Source organism: Myzus persicae, unplaced genomic scaffold, assembly GCF_001856785.1.
Source record: "Myzus persicae strain clone G006 unplaced genomic scaffold, MPER_G0061.0, whole genome shotgun sequence".
Taxonomy (NCBI): domain Eukaryota; kingdom Metazoa; phylum Arthropoda; class Insecta; order Hemiptera; family Aphididae; genus Myzus; species Myzus persicae.
Genome location: NW_019102373.1, coordinates 326,525 through 350,275, shown reverse-complemented (window position 1 = coordinate 350,275; position 23,751 = coordinate 326,525). Strand labels below are relative to the sequence as shown.

The window sequence follows — 23,751 nt, the reverse complement described above, 5'->3', positions numbered from 1 at the left end:
AATTAATGGCTATAACATCCTGTACAAATCCAGTCGAGATTTATGCTCGAGGTGTCTCCGAGTTCGATGAACGTTCTAAATCAAAAATTTATGTTTCGTATTTTTTTTATAATAAATAATAATAATAATAAATAATACCAAAAATATAGCATAAGTGTCTATGCATTATATTAAAATTTTTTTTTTAAAGAATATTGATTAGTGGGACACTGTTTAAAATTTTTAAAAATTGTTCTTTTTTTCCGTGTTCTTTTTTTCCTTGGTCTTTTTTACCGATTACCATTATGTACTTATCCCGAATAAATGTATAATTCAGTCGAAAAGAGAAGCGACCACACTAAATTCTGTTGATTTGTTACTAATATTTGTAAAATAAAAACCAAGCATATTTTATTTGGAGAAACAAGAAACGTGGAGTAACAGTATACGAATCGTGGAATAAAAAGTAACGAAAAAAAGGCGGCACCACACTAGGAAAAAGTCAATTAATTGAAAAAGTCTAAAATAATGAAAACAATAGATCCTGAATAACTATTAGGTATTATAGTGCAATCTAAAATATAATATTTTAATCACAACTGTTTTTTATGTTACGACTCACAGCTAAGCTTAAGTTTTTTTTATCTTTTTATCATTATGCACAGAAATAAAAGTTGGGTGAGTTATTTCTAAATCAGTATTTAAAATCCATGGACACTTCATATAGAGCTATTTTTTGAACACCTCCAACGAAAAATATTAGAGCATTTTTTATGGAAATTGAACAAAAATCCCATATACGCAACTTCAGGGTTATTTTTTCTAATTATTTAATTCCATTTTAGATTCTGAGAGGAGTGATAAATATATTGATTTTACAATGATGTGTGTTTTATATTTTTTTTTTGGGGTTTATCAACACGGTTTCTTGCAGTAAAAATGCTTCAATTTTCTTCAATTGCAACTTTTCTAGTAGGAAAGTGAATCTATAGTTGGTGCATACGTGAGGTCAAAATTTAAAATTCCCAATAGTTCTGAAAAGCAATAAGAAAAACAAACAACAAATTAAGGAAAAATGGGCATTTTCAAGTAAAACCCGTTTTTGAAAAAATCTATTTTGGTTTTTAGTGTAACTCTAACAAAAATTACTGTAGACACTTGAAATTTACACCAAATGTTTATTTTATCAATTTATATACTCGATAATTTTTTTAAACTATTCCGACTCGTTTCAGGCTGTTGACAGACATTTCCATTTTCCTTTTTTTTCTATAAATGTCAATACAATTTAAGCATGAAAAATTAATACAAGACTCTTGATCACTTGTTACAATAGTAGTTGAAAAATATTAAAAATACATAGGCATGATTTTTTTTTATAAGCATTCAAAGTTCAAATTGCATACTAACACAAAGAATAACGGTTATCATTTTGTTGTAATTCGGTTCCAAAACAACCCAATTTTACACAGGTATATTTAATATTTTTCCAGTATCACTGATAATTTAAGAATAATATAAATTCAACATATTATCGGCTACCATATTAATAATAACTTATAAGTAATAACAATATAAAATATCCTAAATTCCTAAACTGACATACCGTCTCCGCTCAGAATCGTTTTTCGTATACAATGATTTTTGAATTCAAATTTAATACCATCCAATTCAGCAACCTCCTAGACACCTAATTTACAGCAGAGTGACATCTACTTGCCCGTTTTTTAAATGCAAACTTGCTTTTGAACTGCGAACAAATATAAAATTCTATAACAAACGCTGACTCATACTCGTACTTATTGTTATAGTTGTTACCTATACTATAGGTATGACTATAAGAGTTATGACAGATATTATGGTAGATAACAAATAAATTATAAATATAATATATATGTTCAAGCATTTTATACATTACAGTATTACACACTAAATTACCAAGTCCAACTGTAGAACTGTACAAGAAAAGGTATTTCGGTAAATGTTTCACTAAACTTTTTTTCCCCGATCACCCAGTCAGTATAACTGACTTTATAGCAGTCTGAGGATACTTTAGAAACTTTTATTAGGTAAAAAAATAACCTATTTTTGAAAATGTGTGATTATGATAACATCAATATATTCTTGGAAGCATTATCTAAAGAAAAATAAAGAAAATTATACCTGGGTTACGTTGTGCAGCATGACGTGCATTTTTTTGACACTCCCAGTCTCCCAATGAACAAATAATGAAATAACATATCGACTTTATCCGAATGATTCATATTTATCAAGGAGTAACGTACGTACATGTTTGAACGATGACAAATATCAAAATGTTCAGTCATTTCATTTATTTTATCGTATTTAATTTTGTATCAAACTGTCATACGGATAAAAGTTTACCTTAGCCACTACATAATATTATAATAATTATTTTATTGAAATAGAAAATATACATGCTTAATTTCAAATGTGGTCGCGTGCCGCATATTATGACGAGGAGGGCCGCGGGTTAAAGTAATGTTTAATTTTATAATGACCGAAAAATACGATAAGTATAAGATTAGCATAGGCAATTACCTAATTAAGTTGATCAATTTATAAATACCTGTTTTTTTTATTAATTATTGATGCGTTCTAATAGATTCATGAAATGAAGAGAATAAACAATATACTTATTTAAGCTTTTTCTGCTTTAAGATTTTTTTTTTTTAGTTTTGATTCGTATTCAAATTAAAGTGAAAATTATACAGTAGTTAAAATTAAAATAAGGTGTAATTATAGCCGTAATAAATAGTAGTAAAAATGGTAGGTAATCCTTAACAATCCTAGAATAATCTTTTCAGAGTTACAGTTAAAAAGCTGAAAATCGAGAGCATTTTTTTTTGAACTACCGTAACTTGGTCAATTTTCGAATTAGAAAGTTAATTCAACTACCAAAATTTATAAAAAATAATTAATGGTTGAAACAGGTGATTGCCATTTAAAAAAAATGTTAACTTACGCATACGTATGACTAGTTAAGTAAAAAAAAATTCCAAGTTCACCAAAAATTATATTTTTATGTCATAACAACAAATCAAAAAACAGAATTCAAATAGCAGGACTCTACGCAAAGATATTGGGCATTTTCGATTACCGTTTACACATTGTAGACGTATAAACAAAAAATGTATCATCATATGAAGCTCCTGTGCTAACAACTAGGCAAGTCAAAATAATTTACACAATACCAACACTAGTGCGCAATTACGGGGGTGAACCGCATCCCCCTTAACTTTAAGCACCCCTACCCCCATGTTGTTTAATTTCAAATATCTTTAGTTTAAATCAGTGGTGGCCAAACTACGGCCCACCATCATTTAATATCTGGCCCGCGAAAGGACTATAATATTTTATAATTTTATATTTACGAAGAAAAAAAAAATTTTGATTTAGGTAAAAAAAAAATACAGTATATATTCTTCATATTTAACCCCGTATCGCCATACCGTAACGTTTTTGTTGCTACAATGTCATTTAATAATATAAAATATAAATTGCATTATCGTATCTTATCTTATTTTCGTACGATCACGATGGCTGTAGAATCTATAGTATACATTATATTGGTTGCGCAACGAGCACGGTATTTATTCGTCTGCCACCACATAATTATTGGAAATGTAGCCGAAAATAATTTTTTTTTCATTTGTAGTAATTATTAAGTTAAATATTAAAGAAAGTCATTAAAATTATTGAGTACAATAAAAACGTCGTTAAATATGAAATATTTAAATATCTACCTATGACTAAAATTCTGATGACTAAAGTAAATTTTTTTTTTTATGGCCCGTGGTAAAAATGTTTGGCCACCACTGGTTTAAATGATGCAATTTTATTTTTAAGAATTCATTATTATAATTAGATTCCGAGAGGAGTGATTTTACAATGTAATGTGTTTTTATTATTACAGTGTTTGTGTACATGGTAAGTAGTAGAAATAATGCTTCGACTTCTAACTTCAGTATATTTTCCGGTGGATAGTTGGTGCATTCGGGAGGTATAAATTGGGGCGCCCGGGAATTGGGCCACATTTTAATTAATTGTTTCGTATAAAATATTTGTTTACATTTTACTACCCGGAGATTGGGCCATAAAAGTATAGCACACAAAATATATACTATTAATACTATTAATACTAATTATTATTTTTTAATATATAAAAATACAGTTCCTCAAATAATTAATATATTTTTTAAATACTTTCATACAGATTTAACTAATTTAATATGTAACAATTTCCATAAAATTAGTCAAATAATAAATAATAATATAAATTATATGAAAAAAACATTTTCTAATAGGTACTTAAAAATGGTATTCGGAAAAAAAATCCCCAGAATAAAAACCCCCGGATAAAAAATCCCCGGAAAAAAATCCACAGGAAAAAAAACCCCCGGAAAAAAAATCCCCAAAGTTTACTTTGTCGAGTTTGCAAAGTTCACTTATATAATATAATTGTACATCCTAAACGGAGACAAACAAAATACTATGTCGGTGTAGCGTCCTCTCAATAAACGCGATTACGATGTTATACCGACTGACCAATTAGTTTGAGTCCAGAACGCATAATAGCTGTTAATCGCATTATCGACACATAAAGACGTTATCTACGTATCGAAATCATTATAGTAGTACAATTGAAAATAATAAAATGATCGAAACAAAATTTCTTAAGTCTAGAAAAATATTGTTGGTGTTCTATTTATTACTGCGGGCCTATATTGTTAACGATTACGATAACCTTAGACAGTCAGTATACTTCTATAGTTCATGTACATAGTGCAGTGTAGAGTACCTTGTCTCTGAGTAATTTTTATATCTGTGACTAGTGTGACTGTGTAATTATGGAAATCCTTAAATCCACTCAAGGAGTTAACCAACTCTAATAGTTATCATTCAAATTTTATATATTTTTATTATTATTAATTATTATTTTAGACAGCTGTATTCAACAATTAGGTATAACTTTGGGGATTTTTTTTCCGGGGGTTTTTTTTCCTGTGGATTTTTTTTCCGGGGAATTTTTATCCGGGGGTTTTTATTCCGGGGATTTTTTTTCCTAGATTCCTTAAAAATATAATACAAAACAATTAGATACATAAAGTCAGTCAAATAATAAATAATATGAAATAATTTGTATTATATTAAATATTATTTTATTGCAATTTAAAATGTTAGTGGCTCAATTACCGTTTACCTTTGGAAAAAAAGGTGAACTGTGGCCCAATTCCCAGGCGCCCATAAATTGGTTAAATACTCATTAGTTTTTCTAAAACGTTTTCAAAAATTTTATCATTGAATTCAAATTTAACACTACCTATCGTCCATTCATCACTGTGATCTGCTGTAACCTACCGTACAGAATAGCCTCACTAACTTGCCACCTTTTTATTTTGCATTCTGATTATATTATTATTGTGTAATAAGTGATATAACAATTAATATTAACTAAAATAGAGGGTGGCATGCCCCCTCACCCTTGCTACTATATCTATCATTAATTAGGTTAACATTTGACCATCTAAATTAACAAAATGTATTTTGGGTATCTTTAGTACCTACTTATTAACAATCAAATCGTATACAATGTATTATTACATGATAAAACATGGCCCATGATGGGGCAAGTACCTACAATCATTACCTATTTCATATATTTATCAAAATTAAATTATCTGGAATAAGCATTAAAGCATGTAATAACTTATAGGTAGGTAATCAATTGTATAGGTATATACATAGGTACTACCTATTAAGTAGTATACTAGTATAGGCACTTAATATTTTATCTTTATAGGAACTTCTTATTTACACTGAAATACAGAATATTATTTAGTATTTATCACGTATTGTTCAATGGGTATGCCGCGGCCGTTCAGATTATTTTTCAAATAATATCATATACCTACCTAGTTTAGATAATATATAGTCTATACCATGTATTATATAAATATAAATGTACACCTATAAAAGCAACGAATCCATTAGCCTCAGTAGTCAGACTCAGTATCCACCTGTCTGTGAAGTAAGACAGTCGTAGACTATACACGTACCTAGTTATCCTAATAAAATGGCGACCGACGAACAATTTAGTGACGTACGATCATGTTTGTTAAAATTAATAGGATTACAAATTTACCTTTGTAATAAAAATATATCCTTAACATTTTAAAATAATGTCAGCGCACTATTTGATTGCACTATGTGACCCATACGCGATAAAATATTCCAAATTTGGGTTCACTAAAACCAACTTTAAATTTTTATAATAATATTAGAGTGGATCATCGACTTATTTATCATCAAGTTTTAATTAAACATATTTTTGTGTTTATACGTTTGTTAAAGGTTTTATTTTTACGATATACCAATTTTTCTGCGATAGGTATATAACCATTTTATATTTGTAATATTTTACATAGGTATCTATCTACTTACTCATGTTAACCATTAAAATTTAAATATTGTTACAAGGCAAATAACCCTGATAATGTTCTTAACTTTGAGTTTGATAATAATATGTCAATTCAATAGCCATGGTGTCAACACAGTACTTATTACAAAATCTAATAACATAAGAATTGGTGTGCTGATTTCTGGAGTCCTCTAATACTACATAATATTAAATTACCTATACGATAATTTTATGTTTGGAAACAGTTTATATCATTTGAATCTATTTCGGAATTATGGAAAAATCAGCCAACATACTTATTAGTCCAGATGTTATTTATAATGGGTGGAGCAGTAACACTTATACACGGTAAGATACAAAAATTATTTAAGTATTATTTAGTAGCATCACAACATTTAATTGATAGACAATAAATACCAGTCTGTCACTGGCAGGTTGTAATTAATTTAACTCAGAAAATGACTATTGCAAATTTATAACGTAGGTAGTATAATATAGTATAAATCATAATAAATATCGAAACACAATATGAATTTATTAAATAAAATTATCTGTGAAAACTAAAATATTCATCGAGTCATAACTATTATAGCACTTGCTAATGGAGGAAGACGTCCTCTACTTTGGTTATGCATTATTTGTCATGGTTTGGTTGTTGAAAGTTTATGTTATGTCATGCCTGAAATAGACAATTTTTGGCATAGTACTGCACCAGTTATGTTTTTCCGACATCGACTTCCGTTGTACGTCATAATCTTATGTAAGTATTATATTTCTAAGTTAGTACAGTTTATGTATCAGACGTTTTCTTAATTTTACAGATTCAGTTTTTTATTACATTGCAATTGAAGTGGCATACAGGACAAACATAACCAAAGTAGGTTTTATGGTTACTGTAGGATTGAATGTATTTTTGATTGATTTACCATATGATATAATGGGTATAAAATTTGTTCATTGGACTTGGCATGATACAGATCCAAACATAGAAGATCGAATGTATTGGGTACCATGGACTTCTTATTATTTTCACATGGTGTTTTCAGCAAGTTTTGTTTTTTGGTTTTTCATAAAAGGTGTAAGTCTTGACCAAACATATACATCCAGAACAGAGATTTCAACTTCTCTAAAAACAATATTCTTTAGTACACCCTGCGGAATATTATGCTTTTCTGTACTTTATCATCCGTTACATGACCTGTATAATGTTCCAACACAAACAATAACAATGTTTTTAATAGCATTATACATCATGTTGTCTATTTTGAAACGCAAACCTAGAAAAATGTTTGATCGTCCATCCCCTATGATTTTGTACCTTACTGTGTACTATGCTACATTTTTGTGTTTCGCAATATGGGGAAAACCAGAAAATGAAATTTCAATTGGACCTCACGAAGAAATTGGTCCATGCAATATTACAGTATCATCTTTTGGAACGGTAAGTATTTATTAAGGTTTGGAACTACAGTAAATATGCCAGAAATGTTTGAATTAAAAGTACCAACAATCAGAATAAAATATTATCTTGTCATACTCTTTATTATGGTACTATTCTTGCTATACAGTAAATCAATTTTTTTGTTGATATACAGTTTATTTATAAAAATTAAAACATTTGACACCTTTTAAAAACCAATTTAAGTTACTAGTATATCACGTTAAATAATTTAGATGATGTATACCTCAAATAACTTTGTAAAAACTCAAAATTTGAGTTAAGGAATGTGTTGAACCATTGATTTAAAAATAATTTGCTTTTACTTTATCCACCTATATTACCTACCATTAGTTGCTTTTATAGAATGCTGAATTATGTGACTAATTAATAGTTTTACGATTAAAATATAAAAATCCTACATGGTGCTCTTACCTAAAATGTTAATAGTAGATAAATCTAACCTAGCAAGATGGAAATAATGGAAAACATTGTTTTTAGTTGTTTTAGTTTTTAGTTTTGTTAGATAGGGTTCCAAGTAATGTTGAAATATTTTAATTTTTCACATTTGTTTTAATTATATTTTAGGAATTGAAAAAACGTAAATATTTATGTATTGAAGACTATAATGAAGATTTTGATTTCCATTGTGTGATTGATGTCCCAGCTCAACATAGCCAAGTGTATGCAATATGTGGAACACCTTTTAAGAATCGGATTGAATACATCGTTTTAATGATCACAATCATTATGGTAGCATTTACACACTTCAATAAATCATTTAAAATAATAAGACCAACAAAAAAATCTCATTGATAAATATCAAAAGTTTATTATTAGGCTAGAGAAATATGAAAATAATTATAATAGTATGAATTAAATTGTTTACATATAAAGTGTTCATTAAATATTTTAAATCTGATCTATACACCTCATATTTATCTGGTTTAGGTAGTTTATTCTTGAAATCGTTCTATTTCATAATAAATTTGTATTATTTAAAATAATTTTTGTAAATATGGCCAGTTTTGTAAGTAATGACATTTTGCGGTAATTGAGGTTTTAAAAACTAAGATGATTTACATATAAGGTGATTTATAAATAAAATATAAACTTATGTTATATAAAATAATAAGTAGTTAAAAGAAGAAGTCTGAATAAATCAAACCACCAGTTTGTTGCTGGTAGACTTCGATTGTGTCTCCTTCCTCCATCTCAAGTGAAGACGGAGTATCAGCTTCGCTAATTGCTTGTCCATCAAATCGAAACCTCACTGTAGCCATAGCTAAACCCTAAAATATAATAATTATGAATGAATTAAAAAGTATTGAAGTTATAATCATTAAACCAGCACAGCCTTAGTAAACCTATAGTAACTCTTATTCAAAATAAGAACAGACCAGGCAGTAGATAACAACTCTCCACTAAGGCTGCCTCCTCATATCAGTCTCACCTGTAAGAACCACCTGTTGCTACAGCCATGGAGCACAATCATTACAGACTAATTAACAAATTACGGCAAAAGCTAAGTTGTGATGGGTAAAGGCGGTCTATTTTTAACTCAGAATAGAGTATAGTCATACAGATAACTAAAAATATTAATATAGCAAGTAACTTTAAGCATGTTCGATAATAATGTAACCATTATAAAGGTTGCCTAACAATTTAAATTCTAGGAAGAAAACTTTTATAACTGCAATTATAGGTAGACTATTTACCTATTCCATCCCAAATGTATGAGTATGTTATAAAATATAGTTGAAACTGAAAAATATGACCTAAGACGTTTAAATATACATTGTATAGATCTCCTCAGTGATGACAACATTAAGGTTTTCACTTTTTAGGTTATATGATAATTATACTTAATTATTCATGAGTCAATAAGAGATAACATAGAAGCATTATGATTCTAAAAAAAAAACACAAAGTATTAAATTGTTTTACAAATATTATTCCAACCTGGCTAACTTAACTTGTACAAAATGGACAAAATAAATCTACAGAATAAGGTTTAAATTTTAATGGAAAGTAACCAAAAATATAATAACCATATTTATTTACCTCCACAATGTAAGACAAGGACACAAAAGCAGTGAGTGCTAAATATCTAAATCATACAAGCCATATACAAATATTATGAACTAATTTAATATACATAATATTGAATAAAATTATTATTTGGGTGGATTTACTTAATTTTGTAATAAATTAATTTATTTACATCGAGTTATATTTAGTTATCTTTTAACTTGTAAAACAACACTAGAGCAAAGTATTGGGAATTACATGATTATCATTCCTATCTTATTAATGTGATGGTAAAAAACTAGAGGTATGTCGATAGTTCGAACCAAAATTTGGATGTTTGGTTCAAGTTAGAAAGTCAAAACTGGACTAAAAAAAATCTAACTGAACCAAACTCAAATTTTATAACTAAACAATTCTATAAAAATATTGTAACATCAAATGTTGCAAATAAGAAATACTTCAGGATTTTATGCTGATTCTAGATGCATGATTGTCTTTTTTAATTGAAATTACAGAAATATAACTAAAATATTGTGGTCTGAACAGCGATAATTTCTTATGTTATTGAATTATGTATACTCATCTCTAGACTAATGTATGTAACATGGTAAAATTATTTTGGCTTTGTAAAATTGTAAAAAATCGATAAGGTACAGGTTTGACATAAGGTTATAAAGTAATATGGTAACATATATGGTTTGAGACCTTGGTTTAACCTACCTCTACAAAATATTTGTCAATATTAACTTTAGGTACAATACTCTATTCAGTTTAAGTTGACTCACTTTCGCGCATGCGTACTGAGTAGCTATAACTATCTGACCCCCTGGGTCAGTGAACGGTGTTCCGTGATTGGTCACTGCCTTCGTTAACCATCTGAGTCCACAGCCCCCATTGTGCGTACGGTGTGTAGTCATATATTCAACAGGTGGTAATGGACACTAGAGCTGCGAGATATGCGCGACAACGATCAGTTTTCGTCTGACGAGTAGGTCAACTTAAACTGAATAGAGTCACTCGGCAAACATATCATTTCAATCTAATCTACTCTCCTCTAAAATTGAAAGTCCAGAATCACTATCTCGTATTTCCTTTAAAGTCCCCTCCCGTCGTACTCGTCCATCTGTTCCATTTCATATACCATTCTCTTCCTCAAACTACTATTTTAACTTACCGATTATCCGTCTTATGCATATTGCCAAAACTGACCCTTCATTCACCCTCTGAATCTGAGCCTCGTTTCCACAAAGCTCATTACTATTACTTATTATATTATATTCATGTATTTAAAGGGTTCGTCCCGTAATGTAAAATAAAATAATCTCAAATGATTTGGAAGTATCAAAAATGTAATTGGTATAATTAATATAGCTAAATAACTTATGTTTACCATTGAATACATTTAGTTTTTGCTAAATAGTAAGCCTTGATTATATGGGGCAACATTTACTTGCTACTCTCTGCAGCCAATGTCACTTAACGTAATACACATACTTGCACACAAAATTGATAGAAATATTTACTCTATGGCAAGTGAAATTGTTTTTGAGAAATCAAGGCCAAGGCCAATAAACAGTAGTAGTCGTTATGACTGAGCGAGTTCAGTATATCAAATATTATCACTAATCAGTTTGAACACCCATGACTCTAGTTTGCTGACAATCAGTAAGTAAATTTGAACAATGTATCAACGCCTAAGTAAATGCTTGACTCCATTTCTAAACAATTTTTGATTAAAAATATCACATGATCATTTCAATGCCCTAGTTAATAACTGCAACAACTCGAAATGATGTAACCGTATTTTATTGCGTTATTGAACTGAAAACGTTAGATGGTGTACATAACTCGAATTGTTGCAATTTTGAACTGGGGCGATGATTTAGTCTAAAACTCAATAACAGGAATTATAATGGTTACAATAAAATAAAATATTTAGAAATAGTTTATACTTACAGTTCTCTCACAATAGGCATTCATCAATTTTTTGAGTGGAGTATGTTTTTTAATTTTGAATTGTACCACAGCATTGTCTTGTCCCAGTACTTTTAGATTGATATGTTCAGGAGCATCCTATAATACATTACGTTGCTCTTAGAATTGATTAGTCGGTATAAAATATGAAAACATTTAAATTTGTACCAAATAAATTCAAATTCACCATCTTATGTTCTGATTGTGAATGGACTCTAGGAACGTTTAACAATATAAACCTAATATCAAGGTTATGGATAATTAACAAAATCTGTTGGTCGTCAGAAGTGAGACGACTTATCGTGCCAAATATAATCAATGTTAACGATAATAGTTGTATCAACAGTATTTAGATGGGTCAATGATGGTGGTACATTTCGGGTTCGAGGTTAATGGATATTATAATTAATAGTATTAATAGTATTAATAGTGCGACGGTATATTTTTGGAATCGTCACAACGAGCTTCAATTCAGCACCAAATGATGCCATGGGTTGCATACTCACTACCTACCACTGATGCCGTTTCGAAAATCTTGATTGTTTAACGAGAAGGGGATAGGAATATTAGGCGAAGAGAACGATTGCGAGCAGCGATGCAAAAACGACTTGTTCGGGCTTGTAGCACACATCGGGTAGCACAAAATTGTTTGACGAAAAATGAAGAGAAAATTGCGCGGGCACAACGCCGATCGGGGTGCGAGCACGAGGTGACTAGACGCCCCGCTGGACCACACGTCAAAACGGGCGAGCAACAGACGGGACCATTTTCGGGTGTTGGACACCATCAAACACGCCGGAACTCGTGTTATAGTTTTTAGCGCGCTTTACGCGAACTCGTGTGAATACTTACTCCTTTATCCACGGCCATTGCTAATTCTTGCTAAGTATGGATGATCAAATTAATAAACTGAATAACTAAGGCGACGCCTGTGAGAATGAGAAATATGACGACGGTGGCCGTGAATTGAATTTGTTTAAGAAAAACAGTAAACAAAATTTCGTACGAATGTGTATTGTAGCCGGCAAGAATATCGTACAATACTACAGTGTCACTCACACACCAGACCAGACGCCGATAGACACAGGCAAACGGACAGGTAGTGCAGACAACAATGAAGTATAAACAAATGGAAGCGAAATGCGTTCTACTGAATGCGGCGGTTAACCGTGGTTGGATTGTTGCTCACCGATGAGTCCGTTGTTAAGTTGGTATCACCGTCAACGCGGCGTCGATCCTCTTTACCGGGACGTAACCTATAATACAGAGCCTATAAAGAAAGATTTGGTTGTTAGAAAGAGATCATGTACATATTAATATATATGTATATAAAAGAGATAGATGTAGTTTAAAAAAAATCATATATCATGGAATATTAAGCAAATTTTGAGCATGGACGGTGATCAATGGTAAAATAATTGTAGTACGGCCAGCGAAAAGTAAGCCGTGATACCAATGCTCCGGGTGGCCGAATTTCATCAGGGCTTTCTCAGTTACATCTTACATGGGATTACGCTTAAATACACCACTAGAAACGTTAGGTCCTGGCTCATTTTTCACTGGCCGTACTATAATAATTATTGTTCTATATCTCCTCTATGCTTTTTCTCTCTTTTTACTAACTGTCCACTTCTTTATATAGGTCTTAAGCCTTAAGGTATGGCTTTACCATGCTGTATGTTTAAAAATTAATTTTTCATTATGACTATATTATAAAATAAATATATAATATATATGCATAAGGATAAGATATTTAGATAGTAAGAAACCTCTGATTAAGATAATTACACAAAGCATTACTTTTAGTTTTTAAAAAAAATTAATATGGGTCTTGAAAATAGTTAATACCATAGACCTACTGTTCTGTGCCTATACCTAAAAACTAATGGAGCCAGGAGAGAAACGAATAGGGTATACCTCATTTATGTTTGGGACGTTACAATGTTTTCTCACTATAAATCGTCCCACTGAATTATAAATGTTGGGCAGAGTGATGTGGTAGCTGGTAGGCGCTGCCCATTAACTTTAAGACTTTTACATCAAGTGATAAACATTTTTCACTTAATCTAAAGTGCCTGGACATCCATATTTTATTATATTAAATAATTTGTAAAGAAAGTTTAACATTTCATATTATTAAAGACTTATAAAGTTTAATATTAAAATATTGAAAAATGGAGTTTAATGCAGCCTATAAAACATGGTAATCTGTCAAAGTCCTTATTAAAAAAGTCTGAACTCATTTTTTGAAAGTTAGACAAAGTCAAAAAATGTATATTAATAATTATTAATTAACAATATAATATATTATATAGGTAAGGCATATATTTAATTGATATTCATTATAAAAAAATAAATAATTTTCTTATACAATACCTATTAATATATTATACTTGATTACTATTCCTTATACTTGTATTTAAAATAATGGTCAATGTAAAAGTTCAAAAAAATAAACATTCTGGCTTTTTTTTAATTGCATAGGTCATTGTTTAAGAAATGTAACTTATTTTAAATTATTATTATTATTGTAGAGTGATCAATGTTTATACTGATTATTTTTTGTAGAATATTACCCTTTATCAGCTAAAAAATATTATATGACTTGGTTGATTCTATGGAACAGGATCTTCACACTACATCCATGATTCCAAGTAAGCTATTCAGCTATTCTGTTTTCATCATGATATTATGATCCTATGATTGGAAAATTCCAAATTTGGATAGTCAGTGTAAGGCGCAACCCGTCACTTGCTTACCTACATTATCGTATTGTCATGTAATTATTATTACTAAATGCTGTACATAAATTATGAGCCTATCAAATGATATAACCATAAAAAAAGTTCTGACCATGTTATTTCAATTATGTGTTTTCATATAGTCTGTGACTATCATCCAGTCTTGTAAAGTATTCAAATACAATTTTAAGTACTTTTTGAAAAAATTATTCAAATACATACTCTGAATAATTTGTTTTGTATTTTTTTTATTTATTATAAAAATACTTTTTTTATAATTCAGAAAATAATTATATTTTGAACAGAACAAATTTTTCTCTTAAAATAATACTATTTTCTTATAAAAAGTATGCATACATTTGACTTGATTAATATATATTTTTTTTTTATTTATTAATTGTTTATGGCATCAACTACGAGGTTATTAGCCAGGGGTTTTTGGGACTGTTGGGTTTTGGAACACGTGTGTGTTTGTTTGGCAGAATTTCTAGTGGGCACCCGTAGGTTTCTGCCATGCCCGGTTGGGGGATGGCGGCACTTGTTCTCAGGTCACCGCGACTTGTCCGAAGAAAAATGCCGCCTAATGGCCGAGTATCAAATCGCGACTGGCTGCGTCAGACCACTCGGTCACCTCGTCCCTCAGATTAATATTTGTAGGGGATTATTTAATAAAAACCTTAAAAGAATGTAAGTGTTAACTTATAATAACCTAAAATGTCTAAATTATTAATAAAATAACACATTAAATATAGTTAAAACTTTAAAAGTAGATAAATATTAAATTATACTAACTACTACAAGTAGCTACCAATATTTATAATCCTCAACAATATTTTATGTTGCATATCCAGAGTAGAGTATAGAAATAAGACCATAAAGATATTGAAAAAATGTAAGTTTCTAAAGCCTACTTTAAGTTTAATTGACAAGTAGTCAAAGATTTTACCTTAACAAGAACCACAAGTTATAACACTTTTATCAAAAATAAAAAAAAATAAAAACTGTTCTCCAAACCAAACAATTTTTAAAAACCAAAACCATTAAAATATATGTTGGTTAATTGCCTCACAGTTTGTTTGATATAATTTAAAAATAGCAATACATTATACCAAAAATGAATATCTTTATAGGAACACTAAAATATTTTACTTTATTGACATTGTAGTTTGTAATTGTTGAATATATTGTAATATTTTTGGTTAAGTTTTACATATTTTGTAGATGTAGATGCTTTTTTATGTCATTACATTTTTATTCCACCTCTTAATATTTTTACATCATCAACAGGTCGATCATTTTTATCCGTTTCTACCATGCCCATTCTTTTGACAACATTCATACCGGAATGAACACGGCCTAGTGAAAAATTCAAAAAAAAAAAAAAAAGTAATGTTAATTGATTTAAGTTCAAGTTTTTAATATCTAAAATCTGTTAGTAAATATACCAAATACTATTTGATTCTTAAGTTTTTTTTAAATAAAATAAATTGTACAACAATTTTGTATTTATTTTTGAGAAAATAACTTCAGCATTGTGCAGATATTACATTTTTACATACCCCTTTAACTTTATATGAGCATAAATTTAAAAAAAATGTCCGTATAGAGTTGTGGGTGATTTATTAATGGGCGTTGTTCAAAACCCCACACTTACAACTCATACCCACACATTTTACACCGTTCAATACCGCACACATTTGATTGACAATTAAAAAATTAAACATTCATTGACATTAAATAAATTGTCGTAAAAATTATTTAATATATATATAAGATTTTATAATTTTAATATTAACTAAAAAATTTTTTATTTATAATTAATTCAATATAATACCTATAATAAGAAAAAATAAATAGTTAAATGGAAAAAAATAATGTTTAGATTGAAATAAACCTGTAAATAATCTCGAAAGTTTTATAAAATGTTATTCATTACATTAATTTTTATTATTTTGTAACTTTGATTAAATATGATTAATATGTAGTGAGGTTTCAAAGGATTATGTGATTTTAGATAAATGTGTGTGTTATTAATAACAGTGTGTGCAGTATTTAACAGTATAATTTTGGAAAAACTGAGCAGTTTTGAACAACAGCTTTTTTTTGAAAGTGTGAGGTAATGAAGGCCACCACCATTATTAATCAGTTCCAAAGGTGAAATGAGTATTAGGTATGGTATACAAAAATCAGTTAATGCAGATAATCTAGTTTGGATAAAATATAAAATCAATTTTTTTTTTTGTATTATGTTAGGAATTTTAAAATATGTTCTAAAACCATCAGATGAGTATTAAATTAAATTTTAGATTTTGTAGGAGCATTAAACATTTTTTTTTTTGGATTTAGTATACCAAAACTAACAAGAAATGCTTTGGTTTTTAACTTCTAGGGTGTTTTCTGATACCAAATTAGATCTGATTGTACTTTTAAGGAATTTAAGTTGAAAATGCCTTTAGTTTTTCCAAATAATCAAGAAAAACAAAAAAAAACTTTTAATTTTACCCAAAACCAGTTATTAAAAATACATTTTATTTTTTTGTTTAGCTCAAAAACGAACAACCGTTGAAATTTTACTGAACTTTCATACTAATATTTTCTATACATGATATAATTTTTAAAATATTAATTAATTTAAGTTAAAATGTTGAAGTAAAAGAACTGCTTAATGTTATTATAATTATAATTATTATATTTGATTAGTGTGCAGCACTATAGCCATATAAGAACTATTTGGTTATATTTTTTTTTTTTGCAGTTCCTAATGAATTTTATATGATTCTCCAATAGTATTAGCATTGATTATAGAATAGACTATAATAATCTATTCTATAATCATTGGTATCAGTTTATGTATTTACCAAATATTGTGTGTTTTTTATCAAGCCACTGAGTTGGAGCTAATGTAATGAAAAATTGAGAACCATTTGTATTAGGTCCGGAGTTAGCCATAGACACAATACCTGCTCCTAAAATAATATAATAATACATTAAATATCAGTAGAATTGTAGAATTCAAAATGTAAAATGGACAACTGTGGCGTATGGGTGGAGGATTATGGGAATATATTCCTCCAAGTCTTTTTTTTTTTGATATAACTAGTTCAATTCTTATGAGCAGTTGGCTATATAATATTTTAAAATAAAAATTAATGTAAAATGGTTAACTTTTACTACAGTTAAAAAATAAAACTGACATAAACTTACAACTTACGATTTCTGATATCATTTTTATTCATGAACCACTTAACATTTATACCTTATATACTGATATATAAATCATAAGATGCTCAAAAAAAAAAACCTAAATATTTAAAATTAAACATTTTTATTCTGATTTAAAAATACATAAATGTATAAGTCATAAAACGAGGTAGATGCAAAAAACAATTAAAGTACATAGAAATCCCAGCCAAATTATTAATAATCATGAATTTTAACTTAATAAGAACATTTGAATTGAATGACGATGTTGTCAGTCATTGGAAGATAAAACTGAATCCCGTAGACATAATTGAAATTTAGCAAAAAAAAAAGATGGACTTTATATCATAAATAACACATTTAAATTAATTTAGTGTCCATTATTGTCTTTGAAAACCATTATTAAACCATTTACCTAATTTTGTTTATAATAAATTAATATAATGTTATAATTAATGAAATTTAACGAACAACCCCCTTGAGGAATAGCCTATTAATATTACAATTATAAAAACTTATATCCCATCCCAGAATCAATTCATAATGATGCCATACACCACTGTTGGACAATATATATTTTAAATATAAAACTTATAATTTAACCTGTATGTCTAAGATCATCATGAATTTCATCGTCGAAATGAGTACCATAAATTGATGTACCGCCTCTGCCAGTGCCGGTAGGATCACCACCTAAAATTAACAAGTTAGATCATTATTTTATTTTCACTTGGTTTAAACTATAATACGAGAAATAATCTTGGCAGAAATTATTATTTACCATACAATCACTAAGATAGACACAAATAACTAATAATACATTATGACTATATTCTATATGTCACACCCAATTAACTGAAATGTCTTTTAATATTGAACAAAGTATAGTGAGTTATTATATTGAGTTAGCATATTTATCTCTACATTACAAATATTTCACTAACAGTTTAAAAAAAACTATATCAAATAGGTAACAAGCAGATGGTATTATAATAAATAATTTGTAATTATGTATAATTTATTTAATATTTTAATGTATCAATGAAGAATGTACATTTTATTACCTATGTTATTATATAAAATATTTAGGTACATTTAATTATATTTTAATGCACAGAGACCACATCAAAATTCTAAACTTTAAATATATCACAGTTTCAATTTACTTCAGTATCGCTGAATACTAATAGCTCACACTCTCACAGTTTGCACATACAAAAACAATACAAGTAACATACAAGTTGTCAATAATGTTGGAAAATTTCTGAAAAAATCATTATTGTCATTGAAACATTGTAGCATTAAAAAGATTGTGGTTAAGTAATTTCAATAAAAATAATAATATTTTTTTATTTTAACAAATAAAGAATTATAAAATAATGTAAATAAAAATGGACGTAATTTTAAACCTATATTATTCTTTACTTATAGCATTCATTTAACTTACTTAAATGTAAAAAAAAAAATAGAAAATTATAAGTATTTTACTATTTAAACTTTTAATTAAAATTAAACCCTTACCTTGAATCATAAAATTACGAATAATTCTATGACATTTTGTATTATTATAATAACCACGTCTACAAAGTTCTGCAAAATTACGGCAAGTCTCTGGAGCATGATCCCAGTATAGTTCAATTGTTATTTGACCCATTCTAAAGTTAACAGACTAGATAAGTAAAAATGCATAAATGTTTATGTTGGTAGATTCATACGAAGTTTCAAGAATTCCAAATTGTGGTTTCCATGATTTGTCTGGGATACCACCAGCCCCATGAATCATAACTGAATCTTTCATTTTATTATTTTATTAAACTTTATCACTAAATGATTTATTCAAATTTGATTTATTCAGTAATAATCTTCTTTCATCGGTATTCAGTATGATTCAAATTCTATTTTCCAGTTTCTGTAATGATACATTAAAATTATTAAATAGAAGCATTATAAATAAAGATAAAGCATAACACTAAGATACATGCCCACAACTTTAAGTTAAGAAAAAATATGAGTAATAACTAATAATGATAGAAATAATTATTATTTATAAGGTACATAACAATAAACAACAAGCTATAATAATATCGTTTGCATTTAAAACTATTTCTCCGACGGTTAAAAAGGTAATTAAAAGATAAAATTATACACCTACCTACAACGTCTTTTGAATGCCTATAAATCGTAGACTATAACAAATTAACAAACAACAATTAATGATTTCCAACTTTCTATTTAAATGTTTAGTGAACGCCGAACAGATTGATATCATAGGTGATTGTTTTTCGACTTTTTTGTACGGCTAGTGATAAACTGATAAGAAACCTTGTATGCGCGGTTGCATTTAAAATAACGCCATCAAATTCAACCGTAGCCTATAGCAGCGTTTCCCAAACCATGGATCACGAAATTTTTTTGATGGGTCGCGATTTGAGGTTACAATTACTGTTATTTTTAGTCAGTTGATACCTCTATATTGTATAATAATAATGTGAAGTCCAACAAATATAATTGTAGGATATTGTATGACATATTTTTTGTAATCTTTATATTATTTTTTTACGATTATAGAATATATTTTGTTATCTTATCGGTGAGAATGATAAATTTGATTATACTAAAAATAGTATTAATTTATGCCATACTTGTTTTTTATTATAGGGGGCGCGTACCTAATAAAGATTAAATTTATGGGTCGCTATTGCAAAACGTTTGGGAAACACTGGGCCCTATAGTATTGGGCATCGCACGATGCCTATCCAGATTCGACGTGGAGCGTGCATTGACGAAACTTGGTTTTAACTTTTTATGGTTTCCAACCCACAGCCGAAATTCGGAAATTGGAGCATGTTGAATTTGTGGGCATCGCCCATTTACGCCAAAAAAAATAATTCATGTTGGCTACAATCTATTTGCGCCAAAATAAAAAAAGGTATGTTTTTTCAGACAGCCCATTCGCGCCAAATTTACCTGCTTAAGCATTTTAAATTAACGACTTGGTTAATTCTTATATTTTAAAGACGTCATGTCTGTACCTACCTAAGGTATAGTTAAGTTATTTTTATGAGTCTATAGATTTTAAAGCTTTGTATATTATTGCGTCGAAAAATAAACAAAGAAGTTTTATATCAGTTTTGTTAGGTATGCTGTAGTGTTGTACGATGTAGGTAGGTACTCCGTTAGTCCGTTATCGTATCGTTATTCGTCAAAAGAACAATCGCAGTCTGATTTCATCACACATTCGTTCCTTACACTAAATAATATTCTCGAATTTATTAATGATAATTATTTGAATTATAAATTATAAGGATGGAGTTCACGACAAGAACTCAAGGGAATAAAATGGTTATTGAAAATGCCCATAAGTATATTTTGGAATACACTAGAACACATCTTCTAAAAATGTTGAACGGTGCCATTGTCCAAATAAAATATGTTCAGCCAAAATATTAACTCAGGATCGAAAAATTATTAAAAAGCATTGTAAGTTGCAAACACTAATTTTTATTTTAATAAAATGTGTTAAATATAATATAAATTTAACTACGTAATATATAAAACAAATTAACTGTTTTCGCAATATTAAATTTTTTTTTTATTTCGTATAACTTAGATAATATTTAGTAATAATTTATAATAATATAAAGTATTATGTGAAAATTCAGCCCATATAAGAGGTGGAAAAGTAGATTCATGTGAAATATAATTATCAACTAAGTAATCCAAGTATAAATCTTTTTTTTCATCAACTGGTTTGATTCCCATCAGATCAGAAGCAAAGCAATCACCTATTTCACATCTGGGGTGTTAAAAGTGGCAATCCAAACATGCACTTTAAAAATCTACCAATCTAGAATTATCATTTCTAAAAAAAGTGGACAATTTAAGATCTTGAATTTTACGCCACCATGATTCGCCCTAAGTGAAATCGATATCCTCTTAAATTTATCTCTGACTAAATTGTATAAACATCTGTCTGTATAGCACTTTCAAAATCTGCGTTAATGGTTTGCGGTGTAAACTTTAACTAGAGCGTATCGCATATTGTACATACAAATTTTAACGCATGTACATACGTGTTTTCTGCTTTGTCTAGAGTAAAAAAATACTAGTGGAATAAAACTGTTTGGTTCTTTTAATCCATGAAAAGCAAAAAATTGTGTAAATTGTCAGACTATACTACAAGTCAGCCAATGAGTACTCTTGATATTCAGTAATTTAATCTGTTTCAATAAATAAATGATTTCCTAGAACTCTCCTTACATTTAAAAATCCCAAACAGTTTAGTTCTGTGCATTTAGTTTTTTTACTTCACTGTATTCTTTCAAACTATAAACTCCAAATCATTGAGATTGCTGAATGATGATTTTAAAATTATTGTTGGACTTGTTATAGTTTTCGACATATTTATTACACTATATTGCAGTAGTATAATATAATCACACAATTTTTTAACAAATACTGCACACTATTATAGAATAATATTGTTTGATAACATATTAATGCCGAGCCCAGAGAGAATATTATATTCACAATTAAAATATCCATTTTTTTTTATTACTTCTGTATATTTCAAAGCCTAATTAGTAATTTTAAATTTTTTTAATGTCTCGAAACTTCTAGAGTTTTATATTAAGTTATAGTTTAACCGTTAAGACTAAAAACAATATTGTGAGATGTCGGACAAAAAAATGGACTCGCGACAGTAGTGGATCTAAATGGCCTATACGCAGAGTTCCGTGTTCTGAATTGTATAGATTTAAACACTCCAAATAATATTATGTTTCGGAATCTGAAATAAAAAATTTATCGTGTCATCCAAAGAATTCAAAAACTCGAAAACAACATATTATATTATAATATCTATCATCTATGGCAAAAGCTGATCGTCGTCATTCTTCGGTGACGATTCACAATTCTAATAATTTCATTGAACAAAAGAGAAATGTGTAAGGCAACAATAAACATTTGCTCACATATTTCATTCTACTCAAGTAATTTTTATAAAAAAATCTCGATTTTTTCAGTTCGGGTTTAGATGAAGAAATATCTTTACTCGATATGGCGTCTGCACTCAAGATACGGCCTTGCAGCTATATATTACCCGAAGAATCGATGTATACGTAAGTTTGATTACCTATTCTTTTGGGGCTTACATATTTTACTTTTTAGTCTCAAAATTAAAATTTATTGTCACAGACAATTTGCTACCCGGGTGAAGTAGGGGCATATTTTTTGTTCCCGAGCGCGCAACACAAAAAAATAAGCTTATAACACAAACGACGACGACGACATATCCAGGTCGCAGAATAATAACATATTTATACAATTAAATAGATGTAAATAGTGTTGTACATGCTAGTCATACTACAGTAGTACAGTACACGGGAGTTCTTATGTCCCGCAAAATTCAACAATTTTTATTTTTAGTTTTTATAAATGTTAAGTAATATATGAATATTACTATGCCGTCTGCTTGTGGTCGAACCGCGAATTAAAATGACGTCGTCGTACATCAAACATCAAATAATTTTATAAAGCTGGGAAAGTCGCTCTGCTGATTATTGAATATCCATTGAAAATTAAATAAGGAAACTTTAAATTTTAAATATATTCGAATAGCTTAAAATATACCTAACCAATGCACTCAAAATTAATACATAAAATATTAATTATTAATTTCGTGCTCGACAGTATTCAGAGAAAAGATTTAACTTGGAATTTTACAAACTATAGTTGGTATAGTCGGTATACGGCAAATGTGATGCATTAAGCACTGAATACCTTTATGTTAAATCTAAAAAGTAGTAATCACAATTATTTACAATAAGATTTTTATTCAATAACTTATAAAAAAATATGCTTGTGCTTCGAATATTTAAACACCACCTTAATTAATTATTAAATTAAAAATTAAAATAATAGGTACTTTATATATTGTTGTAATT

The 23,751-nt window shown here is 28.7% G+C and overlaps 3 protein-coding genes across 4 annotated transcripts; 1 reads left to right on the top strand and 2 right to left on the bottom strand.

The window, feature by feature from the left end:
• The first annotated feature begins 5,932 nt into the window (after positions 1 to 5,932).
• On the top strand, positions 5,933 to 8,833 carry LOC111031960. Of its 2 annotated transcripts, none has more exons than XM_022312108.1 (5): positions 5,933 to 6,103; positions 6,667 to 6,769; positions 7,014 to 7,181; positions 7,243 to 7,862; positions 8,448 to 8,833. In XM_022312108.1, exons 1-5 carry the CDS (start codon positions 6,077 to 6,079, stop codon positions 8,673 to 8,675), a joined length of 1,146 nt encoding a protein of 381 aa, XP_022167800.1. In that variant the 5' UTR covers positions 5,933 to 6,076; the 3' UTR covers positions 8,676 to 8,833. The 2 variants fall into 2 exon arrangements, with proteins under 2 accessions (XP_022167800.1, XP_022167801.1); XM_022312109.1 differs by lacking the exon at positions 5,933 to 6,103 and adding an exon at positions 6,110 to 6,590.
• LOC111031962 (small ubiquitin-related modifier 3) lies at positions 8,672 to 12,991 on the bottom strand. The gene is made up of 3 exons (XM_022312111.1): positions 12,717 to 12,991; positions 11,847 to 11,963; positions 8,672 to 9,151 (listed from the first exon to the last, which is right to left on the bottom strand). The coding sequence occupies exons 1-3, from the start codon at positions 12,732 to 12,734 to the stop codon at positions 8,999 to 9,001; spliced, it is 288 nt and encodes a 95-aa protein (XP_022167803.1). The 5' UTR covers positions 12,735 to 12,991; the 3' UTR covers positions 8,672 to 8,998.
• A 2,662-nt stretch (positions 12,992 to 15,653) lies between these two features.
• LOC111031961 (peptidyl-prolyl cis-trans isomerase-like 1) lies at positions 15,654 to 20,102 on the bottom strand. The gene is made up of 6 exons (XM_022312110.1): positions 19,959 to 20,102; positions 19,522 to 19,715; positions 19,328 to 19,461; positions 18,410 to 18,499; positions 17,464 to 17,571; positions 15,654 to 15,961 (listed from the first exon to the last, which is right to left on the bottom strand). The coding sequence occupies exons 2-6, from the start codon at positions 19,602 to 19,604 to the stop codon at positions 15,849 to 15,851; spliced, it is 528 nt and encodes a 175-aa protein (XP_022167802.1). The 5' UTR covers positions 19,605 to 19,715; positions 19,959 to 20,102; the 3' UTR covers positions 15,654 to 15,848.
• Positions 20,103 to 23,751: the final 3,649 nt, after the last annotated feature.